General features: G+C 37.2%; 1 protein-coding gene across 16 annotated transcripts in view; it reads right to left on the bottom strand.

Annotated features, from left to right (window-relative positions):
- The window catches only part of ABCC9 (ATP binding cassette subfamily C member 9), a 137,053-nt gene that overhangs the window by 55,497 nt on the left and 69,041 nt on the right, over nt 1–12,515 (bottom strand). For 13 of the 16 annotated variants that reach the window (XM_021092240.1, XM_021092242.1, XM_021092245.1 and 10 more), the window contains 4 exons: nt 12,046–12,084; nt 10,529–10,630; nt 7,981–8,065; nt 6,046–6,126 (listed from right to left, as the gene is read on the bottom strand). In XM_021092240.1, the coding sequence (XP_020947899.1) occupies nt 6,046–6,126; nt 7,981–8,065; nt 10,529–10,630; nt 12,046–12,084 (307 nt within the window). The remainder of the gene's footprint in view (nt 1–6,045; nt 6,127–7,980; nt 8,066–10,528; nt 10,631–12,045; nt 12,085–12,515) is intronic. The other 3 variants (XM_021092251.1, XM_021092238.1, XM_021092239.1) reach the window with 1 other exon arrangement.

Genomic DNA, 12,515 nt, shown 5'->3' with positions numbered 1-12,515 from the left:
ATCCAAAACATGGAAACAACCTAAATGTCCATCGACAGATGAACAGATTAAGAAGATGTGGTATACACACACAATGGAATACTACTCAGCCATAAAAAGGAATAAAATAATGCCATTTGCAGCAACATGGATGGAACTAGAGACTCTTATACTAAGTGAAGTAAGTCAGAAAGAGAAAGCCAAATACCATATGATGTCACTTATATCTTGAATCTAACATACAGCATAAATGAACCTTTCCACAGAAAAGAAACTCAAGGACTTGGAGAATAGACCTGTGGTTGCCAAGGGGGAGAGAGAGAGAGAAGGATGGACTGGGAGTCTGAGGTTAATAGATGCAAACTACTGCATTTAGAATGGATGGACAGTGAGATGCTTTATAGCACAGGGAACTATATCCAGTCACTTGTGATGGAACATGATTGAGGATAATTTGAGAAAAAGAATGTATGTATATAGGTATGACTGGATCACTTTGCTGTACAGTAGAAATGGACAGAACACTGTAAATCAACTATAATGGAAAAAATAAAAAAACATAAAAAATGGATTAAAGACATGAATATGAGACTTGAAACCATAAAATTCCTAGAAGGAAACGTAGAGGGCAAGCTCCCTGACATTGCTTTTAGCAATGCTTTTTAAAAAATTTGATACCAAAAACAAAGGCAAAAAAAGTGAAAATAACAAGTAGGACTACATCAAACTAAAAAGTTCCTGCACAGTAAACCACCAACAAAATGAAAAGACGACTTAATGGAATGGGATAAAATATTTGCAAATTGTATATCTGCTAAGTGGTTAAGACCCGCAAAATATAAAGAACTCATACAGTTCAATAGAGGAAAAAAAAAATAAAAAATAGGCAGAGGATTTGAATAGATATTTTCCCAAAGAAGGTGTTCAATGGCCAACAGGTACATGAAAAGTTGCTCAATATCAGTAAGTATCTGGGAAATACAAATCAAAACCTCAGTGAGATGTCACCTCACACCTGCTGGATTGACTGTTATCAAAAATACAAGAAATTACCAAGGTTGATGAGAATTTAGAGGAAAGGAAACTCTTGTGAACTGTTTTTTGAAATGTAAATTGGTGCAGCCACCAAGGAAAAAGTACGGTGGTTCCTCAAATTTTTAAAAATAGAAATACCAAAAAAAAAAAAAAATAGAACTGCCATTTGATCCAGGATTCCATTTCTGGGTATTTATTGAAAGGAAATGAAATCTTTATCTCAATGTTAATTAAAACCTTCCATGTTGATTGCAGCATTATGTACAACAGCCAGATATGGAAACTACCTAAATGTCCATCAATGGATGAATGGATAAAGAAAATGTGATTATATACACACACACACACACAAATGGAATATTATTCATCCATAAAAAGGTAGGAAATCCTGCCTTTTGCAGCAACATTATGATAAGTAAAATAAGTCAGACAGAGAAAAACAGATACTGTATGATCTCATATGTGGAATAATAATAATAATACAAACCTGCAACCGACAAGGGCTTAGTCTCTAGAATATATAAACAACTTATACAACCCAACAGCAAAAAAACCAATCAATCAATGGAAAAATGGGCAAAAGACCTGAATAGACATTTCTCCAAAGAAGATATACAGATGGCCAACAAACACAGGAAAAAATGCTCAACATCGCTGATTATAAGAGAAATACAAATCAAAACTACCATGAGATACCACCTCACACCAGTCAGAATGGCCATCATTAATAAATCCACAAATAACAAGTGCTGGAGGGGCTGTGGAGAAAAGGGAACCCTCCTGCACTGCTGGTGGGAATGTAAACTGGTACAGCCACTATGGAGAACAGTTTGGAGATACCTTGGAAATCTATACATAGAACTTCCATATGACCCCGCAATCCCACTCTTGGGCATCTATCCGGACAAAACTCTACTTAAAAGAGACATGTGCACCTGCATGTTCATTGCAGCACTATTCACAATAGCCAGGACATGGAAACAACCCAAATGTCCATCGATAGATGATTGGATTCGGAAGAGGTGGTATATATACATAATGGAATACTACTCAGCCATAAAAAAGAATGACATAATGCCATTTGCAGCAACATGGATGGAACTAGAGAATCTCATACTGAGTGAAATGAGCCAGAAAGACAAAGACAAATACCATATGATATCACTTATAACTGGAATCTGATATCCAGCACAAATGAACATCTCCTCAGAAAAGAAAATCATGGACTTGGAGAAGAGACTTGTGGCTGCCTGATGGGAGGGGGAGGGAGTGGGAGGGATCGGCAGCTTGGGCTTATCAGACACAACTTAGAATAGATTTACAAGGAGATCCTGCTGAATAGCATTGAGAACTTTGTCTAGATACTCATGTTGCAACAGAACAAAGGGTGGGGAAAAAAATGTAATTGTAATGTATACATGTAAGGATAACTTGATCCCCTTGCTGTACAGTGGGAAAATAAAAAAAAAAGAAAAAAGAAAAAAAATAATACAAACCTGAACTCAAATTCAAAAAACAGACTGGTGTTTGTCCGAGGTGGGGGTGGGGTGGAATTGGGGAAAATGGTAGAAGTGGTCAAAAGTTACAAACTTCCAGTTGTAAGATAAATATGTCCTGGGGATGTAATACATAGCACTATGACTATAGTTAATAATACTCTACTGTACATTTGAAAGTAGTTAAGAGAACAGGTCACTAACATTGGGCAATTTTTCAAACTCACTCACTTCCTTTGTAAAATAGGGATAATAAAGCGATTTGTCAGGGAGCATGTTGGTTTGCTTCAAAGATCAAATAAAATAATGTAAAAGTCTCTGTAGAGTATTTTTAGTGTTATTTTATCATTATTTTCTTATAAATAAAGCTGTAGTGACTAACACTGTGCTAATCCCTTTAAAGCTCCACAGTGAGAGTTTAGTGACATCCAAGAATCTCTTAACAAGGAAGAGTGCAGTGGTTAAGGACACAGGCTATGGAATTAAATCACCTGGCTTCACATGTTTGCTTCACTATTACTGTCTGTGTGACCTTGGATAAATGATCCCCTAAAACCCCACTATTCTCAGGTGTAAATAGCAGTTATTATGAGAATTAAATGAGTTCATGTGTATAAAGCAGTTATTGTGTAAATAGCAGTTATTGTGAGAATTAAATGAGTTCATGTGTATAAAGTTCATGTGTATAAAGTACTTAGAATCCTGCCTCAGTCACAGAAAGCCCTTAATAATGACTACTATCACGTATGTGCTTCTGGCTTCCTTACAGGACATCTCAGGGTTGCAGTGAAATGTAAACATTTCATACAACTTAATAAAACAATCCAGATTTGATGGATTGCTAATCATTTCTCACGATTTGGTTTGTGTATTAACATTTGGGGGAGATGTTTCCTTTAAAGAATGCAACACCAAAAAAAAAAAAAAAAGAGAGAGAGAGAGATCCTGTCGTAGCTCAGCGGTTAATGAACCCAACCACTATCCATGACGATGCAGAGTTTAATCCCTGTCCTCGCTCATAACTATCTGCAGAAAGCAGAATAATGGTTTCTAAAGATGTCCATGTTCTAATTCCCAGAACCTGTGACTATGTTACCCTACATGGAAAATGGGTCTTGCAAATACAGACACACTTCACTTTATAGTATCTCACAGATACTTTTTTTTTTTTTTAAACAAATGGATGGTTTGTGGCAACCTTGCATCCGGCAAGTCTGTAGGCATCATTTCTCCAACAGCATTTGCTCACTTCGTTATCTCTGTGTCACATTTTGGTAATTCTCACAATTCTGCAAGCTTTGTCATTATTATTATTATATTTGTTGCAGTGATCTATCATCAAGGACCTTTGATGTTACTAGTGCAAAAGGATTACAACTCACCGATGGCTCAGATGACATTAGCAATTTTTAGCAATTAAGTATTTTAGCAATTTAAAGTAGGTACATTGTCTTTTTTTGAGAGATTTTGCGCACCTAACAGATTACAGTATGGCCAACATAACTTTTATATGCACTGGGAAACCAACAAGAATCATGTCACTAACTTTATTGGGATACTAGTTTTATTGCAATGGTCTGGAATCAAACCTGCAATATCTCCAAGGTCTGCTTATATGATTAAGATGAAAGATATTGAGATGGGAAGATTATCCTGATGTGTCTAAACTAATTACATGAACTCTTGAAAGCAGAGAACTTTCTCAGGTGTGAAGAGAGGGAGAGGTGACAAGTAAAAATGGTCAGAGATGCTGGCTTTGCAGACGTTATTAGCTTTGCAGATGAATGAAAGCAGCCATGAGCCAAAGAATGTGGGCAGCCTCCAGAAGTTGGAAAATACTACGAAATGATTTTCTCCTGGAGCCTCTAGAAGGGTACATAGCCCTGGAGACGCCGACCTTAGTCGTGTGATATTCATGTTAGTTGTCTCATCTGCAGAACTGTAGGATGATAAATCTGTTTTGGCAATTTGGCCATCTAATTATGGCAATTTGTTATAGCAACAATAAGAAACTCATACACTGATCAATAAGGAAAGGCTGCAATCTATCTTCAGGGAGATTCATCAAGAAGTTGTTACTCTTGCATTTGGAGTGGATAGGCAATGAGATTCTGCTGTATCTATATATATTTAGATACAGGAACTATATATTTAATCACTTGTGATGGAACATGATGGAGGATAATGTGAGAAAAAGAATGTGTGTGTATATATATATATATATATATATATATATATATGTACACATATGACTGGGTCTCTTTGCTCTACAGCAGAAATTGACACAACACTGTAAATCAATTATAATAAATTTTTTCTGAAAAAGAAGTTGTTAGGATACAAAAAGCAATTCCATAATGAATGGCTGGGAATCCACAATGCTAACCCTTTGACTTTGAATTCTATAATTCTACCACTGAACTCAGGGTCATTAAATTGAAGGGCAGTGGAATGAAACAGAGTAGAACATGGCACTCAGAGGATCCTGGTCCCTTTCAGATGTCCCAGTCATTTGGTCCTCAGGTGATTCAATCATTAATTGATTCCAAAGTTCAAAAAACCATTTCTAGTTGTAGGTCCCCCCTTTATGAAGAGGATTTATAATTACATGGGTTACCACTAGGCTTTTATGGTGCTTTTTTCTGAAAAACTGGGAGGACAGGTAATCTTAGAGACATTAACCTGAAGTGAATTTCTAGCACTACCCCAATTCTACTCCCATCTCCAGTAAGATGCAAACTTAGTGGGAAACTCCAAAACCAATCCACTTTTGGAAGATGTTTGATTTCAGGTGGAGTTAAAACTCTAAAGAGGGACTAAGAACCAGATTTATAAATGGTCAATAAAGACACAGGAGAAGGCAGAGGAAGGATGCATTTACATAGCCTGCTGGTCTCTAATATCTGCTATGTAGTTGTAAGCTATCTTGGTCACATTCTGCTGGAGGAACCAAACTAGAGCCAACTGATAATCAACATAATCATCAAATTTTATTTATGGATCCATAGGTAGAAGAAAGTTGTTAACCCAGGATAGACAAGAAAATCATCTATAGAGTTTTTTAAGATACAAATTTTAGACTCTGCCTTTACAAATTATGCATCAGTAGGTCTAGGGTGGTATCAAGACTTCTAAGAATAATTGCAGGAAGCTTCACTAATAAATCATAGCCACAGCCTGAGTTGCATACTTACCCCTATGTCTACCAAGAGTGTATTTTTCCAGCCCTTCTTTCTTTGCCAACCGATATACATAAGAAGTCCTTTGATCCTGTCCAGTGCATACAACACCATCCAAAACTCTTTCATTAATAATCCTCATGGTTAAAAAACTCAAATGAACAACCATCTGGGCACCTCAGTCTCCCGAACACCAATCTGTTGATCTGATTTGTACTTTGATGATTTGTTTCCTCTTAATTCTCTCTGATTTCACAAGCTAAACCATCTTTCCTTGAGTTACTTGTCTCTTGAAAAACTCATTTGTCCAGAGGGAAAAATGAGGGAGAAAGAGAAGGAAAGGCCATTATTCTTACCAAGAAGACAATGTTGGTGTTTTGATAGAGAGCTCGGGCCACACAGATTCTTTGCCTCTGACCCCCACTCAGGTTGATGCCCTAGAGAAGAAATATCCATAAACATCCACCTTTTCCCTTAGTAAGTGAAATCATCTTTCTGGGAAAAAAAAATTCCCTTTAAAATACTAATGTCTCTAAAAAAATCATAAATTGATGGTAATTTATTAATTAAATTGTGATAATATTGCTAAGGCAAAATGAAAACTATCTAGTGGTCAACACAAATTATATGAAGATAATTTTTGACAGATAACATCAGTCCTTCTTTGTACAGAGAGCTCGACTGTACAAAAACATTAATAACCAAAAACCAAGGCGAGTGCTGAAAACTGCAAGTAATTCCATAATTGTTTCTAGTTTCATGAATTGTCTGTGGTGTATTTAACACGTGCCTCTTAAGTTTGACACAAGTTTTATTCAATGGAACTCTTCAGCAATATGTTTTTATAATCAAGTGGTAATTATAAAAATTCAAAAAACTAGTATTTAGGAGTTCCCTTGCAGCAAGCAGGTTAAGGATCCAGTGTTGTCACTGCAGTGGCTTGGGTTGCTGCTGTGGTACACGTTCAATCTCCAGCCCAGGAACTTCCATATGCTATAGCCGTAGCCAAAAAAAAACAAAACAAACAAACAAAAAAAAAACTCAGTAGTGTTTATTGAGCACTAAGTACATGCCAGGCTTTTGTGAATGACTTTACATTCCTTATTTCTCTTATTTGTCATAGTAATTTCAATGTGTAGGCATTGTTCTCCACATGGAAACTAAGGGTCAGAAAAGTTCAGGTCATACTCTTAAATACTATACTATGCTGCAATAAAGAACAGCCATAAATAATGCTGACTATGGAATCAGACCAATCCCACTTGCATCAGAGACTCTGATTGGGCAAGTTCCTTTGCTTTCAGTCTTTGTTTTCTTACCTGCAATATGCAGATAACAAAACACCCATATAACAAATTTGTTGTAAAGGTAGATAATGCATGTAACAAAAGCCTCTGCCTAGTACTGACACCTATGAGAGTTAAACATTGTAGCCAATGGCACAAGCATAAATATTTTTCAGCTGGTCGGAATTGTAAGACATCAAAGTAAAACATGTTCATACAAAGAAAAAAGAACTCTTTACCCGCAGAGAGGAAGAAGTTGAAGGAAACAATCTCGGTTTCCAAGTCAAAGCAAACACCAAGTGAGTACATTTGATCAAAGGCAGAGGCTGCTTCATTCCCCTTGAGAACTTTTGAGCGGCTAGCAAAATGTGAGGTGTATGCAGGTTACTCAACCAAGGCTTAAGAGGGTGGCATCAAGAACTCCTGTGCTCCTGCTTCTGGAACTTGTCACTAAGAAAACCCACAATTCAGGAGTTCCTGTCATGGCTCAGTGGAAACTAATATGACTAGTACTCATGAGGACTCAGGTTTGATCCCTGGCCTCCTCACTCAGAGGGTTAAGGATCCAGTGCTGCCACGAGCTGCAGTGTAGGTCACAGACGTGGCTCGGATCTGGCGTGGCTGTGGTTGTGGTGTAGGTTGGTGTTGGTGGCTACAGCTCTGATTCAACCCCTAGCCTGGGAACCTACATACGCCATGGGTGCGGCCCTAAAAAGACAAAAAAAAAAAAAATGAAAGGAAGAAAGGAAGGAAGAAAGGGAGAAAGGAAGGAAGGAGAGAAGGAAGAAAGAAGGAAGGAAGGAAGGAAGGAAGGAAGGAAGGAAAGAAAGAAAGAAAGAAAGAAAGAAAGAAAGAAAGAAAGAAAGGAAGAAAGAAAGAAAGAAAGAAAGAAAACCTACAATTCAGGAGCACTCTGATTTTGTTAAGCTCCATGAAAGGTTAAAGCCAACCAGATGATTTTTCAATATTTTTATTCATCATTTAATTAAACTATACATAGCTCACCCTCTCTCCAATTTCAGTTTGGTCTCCAAATGGTAGTAAGTCAATATCCGGCTGAAGAGAACAGGCATCTGTGACAGCTTTGTACCTTTGGGAGAAATGATTTTGAGTTTTTCGATCATTACTAAAATACTGTTTATTAATGAAATCCCAGGTTCAATGTCTTGGAAGCTAAAATAAAACACTTATTGAACAACTTAGTATAGACCAACATCTATACTAGGTTTGTAGATATGAAGATAAATAGATACTGGTTCCCACCTTTATAAAACTATTAATAAGGTCCCATTGTATAGCACAGAGAACTATATTCAATATTGTATAACAACTTATAATGAAAAAGAATATTAAAAAGAATAGAAATATACGTGTATAACCGAATCCCTTTGCTGTACACCTGAAACCAACACAACGTTGTAAATTAGCTATAGTTCAATTTTTTTAAATGGCTAAATTTTTTTTTAAAAACCTATTAAATGGAGCAAAAGATTGATTACAGGTAATAAAAATGTACCTTGTTAGGTACTACAGATGGGTATGTACAAAGTGCTCCTAGATTATGCAGGAAGAAATGATGCTCTGAGACAGTAGTGACATCTTCACAGAGCTGGTGAATTACAAGGTGTGTCCAGGAAGATGAGTTGTAATTTTCCATGATTGAAAATGAGGGAAAGGAGGCTTAAGGATCTGCAGGAAGGTAGGCAAGTTCATGGTGCATATGAGGAAGAAGAGGAAGCTCACTTGGGCTAAAGCATAAGTTATGGTGGGGACCTGTGCCCAAATTCACAGTGCTGAAGGGAGGAGAAAATTGGAAGATGATGAGGATGGACAGTACACAAGTTGAACAAAGGCTGGACCTGGAAATAGGATGCACTGGACATATAGGGAAGCATGGGGACTGCGAGTCCTGGGGAAATTATCAATGGTTTCATTTTCTCAATCACCTCGTCTTAATATAGTCAAGTCATTTTTCATTCTTCCCTTTTCTTCTCCTTGCTCTTATTTGCTCGTCCTTACTCTAGAATGCTCTTCTGTCAACTGTCCCTTCTTTTTCCATTTCTACAGTCACTGTCAAGTGCAGGCAACAAACATGGCATGCCTGGATCATCATTCCAATAAACTTCTAAATGTCCTTTTGCTCCTAATGCAGATTCATCCCACATGAATCTGTCACGACACAGCTAGATCACGTTTACTTTTTTTTTTTCTTTTTACAGTTGTACCTGTGGCATATGGAAGTTCCATGGCTAGTGGTTGAATCAAAGCTGCAGCTGCTGGCCTACTCCACAACCACAGCAACAGCAATGCAGGAATCGAGCCACATCGGCAACCTATGCCACAGCTTGCAGCAGTGCCAGATCCTTAATCCACTGAGCGAGGCCAGGGAGTGAACCTACATCCTCATGGATACTAGCCAGGTTCTTAACCCACTGAGCTGCAATGGGAGCTCCCACATTTACTTTGTTAGTCCCCTTTTTAACACTTGCTGTGTCTCTCAAGAGAGCTAGGATAATGCCCAGACTGGATTTTAAGGCACTTTACTGCCTCATCTCAGCCTTCCTGAGATCTAGTTTGTCATTATCAATATTCACAGATTCCTTTCTGTCTGGTTTGTTCCCAGGCCCCAGTCTTTTGTGCTTTGAGTATTTCCTCCCACACTCTTTGCTTTCCTCTCCCCTCCCCCTTCCTCATGCCTGTCCCTCAATTTAATTCTCTTTGACTTTCAGGACCCAGCTTCGGGTAAGATTCACCCCTTGTGAGGGTGGCTTAAGGGAAGTGTCACACCTTTATTCATACACTGTTGAAAGGCAGCACATTCTAGCTGCTCTCAGTAACCAGACCCCTCAGATCCTATACTCTTCCTTTTCTTTCCATGGTTAACCTCCTTCTGCTCTTTACTGGGGTTTTCCTTTTGTTTATCAACAACCTCAGCACCACCATCACCCCCAACTCACGCGCGCACACACACACACACGCACGCGCGCGCGCGCGCGCACACACACACACACACACACACACACACACACACTTCCGTTTTGGCTTTTTGGTTTTGGTCTACAAATTGTCCTCTCTAAGTGTATAGGACAAGCTGAAATTTCCAGGAAAACTTCTCTTTTAAAAGTTGGCTCAACAGACTTGGTGATGAGGATGGAAGCAGGGCAAACAGAGAAGAAAGTCCTGACATAAAGATTTCAGAAACCAGGAACCAAATACAGGAATCAGAAATAGTTGTTCATGGGAGTTCCCCTTGTGGTTCATTGGAAACAAACCCTACTAGTATCCATGAGGACACAGGTTCGATCCCTGGCCCCACTGGGTTAAGGATCCAGCATTGCTGTGAGCTGTGGTGTAGGTTGCAGATGCAGCTAGCTCCCATGTTTCTGTTGCTGTGGCTGTGGTGTAGGCCAGCAGCTGTAGCTCCAATTTAACCCTTAGCCTGGGAATTTCCATATGCCACAAGTGCGGCTCTAAAAAGACAAAAAGGAAAGGAAAAAAAAAAAAAGGAAACAGTTGTTCATTTTAATTCTAAGTGTTATACATTCAAAATTACCTCTGCTTGTTGAAAGGACTTCCAAAGGTAATATTTTCTTCCACCGTAGCATTTAATAGCCAAGGCTTTTGAGCTGCATAAGCCACAGAATACCTGCTCCTACTGGGAAATGGAAAAGAAAAATAAAACATCAAAATTATGCAAGGATGCTGTGCTGTATCTGTATTTTAGTATAACTAAGAAAAATGAAAGTTGATAAAGTATCTCAGAAATGGAGAACTTCTAAAAAAGAACATTTTAACAATCATCAATTTTATTATTTATCAGTTAAATATGTCACTAAATTAAAGGGTTTAGATTTTAATTAAAACAACACACAATGTGCAAATTTGACTTTGCTATTCTAAAGAAGTATTTTAAAATATGAACTATTAATTAAAATTTTATTTCTAAAATGACTATTTTATTTAATTAAAAATAATTAAAAAAATATTTCTCTCTAATAGCTCTCCAATAGCCATGGAGGTTTTACTTTATATTAAAAGCACTTTACATAACTATGAATCTTACATAAATTCCTTAAAAAAAGACGGGAACTGATACTATAATTAATATATGTGTTTGTGGCTTAATCGCATTAACATATTTTAAGCTAATAGATAATGTAACTATTTCAAAACAAAAAATAATATCTTGAATAGTCCATTTCAATATTGAAACTACACATTTAAAAATCACATATTTCAATACATATTGAAATAGTTTATTTTTAAAAAAATGATAGCCTCCTCCCTGTCTTCCATTTTTTTTGGCTTGTAAATTCTACCAGATGTCTATACATCAGATTTTAATTTTCAAAATTAGGAAAATGCATGTGAGTTGAAGATAAAAAAGACAAGGGGACTTGGGTAGGGAAGGGGTCAGCTTCAAAATCACATTTCCACAGTTAGTTTACCATCTGTAAGTATTAATTAAGGAATTAAGGTTAAAAGAGAATATGGTTAAGAAAAAGAGTAGTTAGAAATGCTCAGTAATCATCCTGAAACACTGTCTTAGGGCTTTAGGAGACATGGCAATATATAGTATCTAGTAGTCTCTTAGATAATGATCTGTGCAGTAAAACAGTGGTTCCCAACCTCTGGCATGTCTGCTTTCCTCTCCCCCAGGCTACCCCCTTTTTTTTTTAATGGGTGAAGCACTTGGCTTTCACTTCTAGCTTAGAGGCAGATCCCATCACTGTTTAACTCATAAATTCTTGCTTTTTTTTTTTTTTATGAAATCCCATATCCAATTTGCTAGGAAGAGTCTGAGTTTCAACCAAAGGTGAGACATGTGTGACTCATGGAGAAGATAACAGCTGACACAACAGGCCATTTTGTTTGGCAAATTAATTCTTTTTAGCAGCCTCCAAATGTTGGGAACTACTGCTATTAGAAATATGCTAGCACATTTTAATAAAAATTACTTGGTACTTTCTCAGAATGAATAAAATGACAAGAAGTAAGAGACTGAGTATCAGGTAAGGTCTGAGGAAGGAAGTTATTCATATTAAATGCAGATTAAAACAGAAATAATACCTTCTGGTTGCTTCAAAAGAAGGTTCAGATTCATTTACACTGCAAGTATGGTAAACAATGTTCATTAATTATGAAATATAAGTATAGAATGAATGTGTGCACATATCAGGTAAGAGACAAACATTGGGCATATTAAATAGCTACTTTACCAAATGGTTTTTGATATCAATTCCAAAGACAAACCAGATGAATGGCAGTCTTCTTTTTCAACTTTATCAGCTAGGAAACAATTACTTAGTAAGCTTCCAAAAGAAAGACAGCACTATTCTCCTTCATACAAAATTTGGGTTTATGCAAGGGCTTTGTTCTAGCCCCAACTCTGCTCCAAGTAGCTGGATACATCTAGGTAATATTTCCAGAATAGTTTCCTAGTCTATATAAGAATTTGATATTTCCAAGCATGCCCTACCTTTAAAATTCAAATTTAATCCACTTAAATTCCTAATGAGTTACCTACCCTACGGCAAGAG

Source organism: Sus scrofa, chromosome 5, assembly GCF_000003025.6.
Source record: "Sus scrofa isolate TJ Tabasco breed Duroc chromosome 5, Sscrofa11.1, whole genome shotgun sequence".
In the NCBI taxonomy this organism is placed as follows: Eukaryota; Metazoa; Chordata; class Mammalia; order Artiodactyla; family Suidae; genus Sus; species Sus scrofa.
Note: the sequence above shows the minus strand (reverse complement) of the source record. Positions and strands in the feature narration are given on the sequence as shown.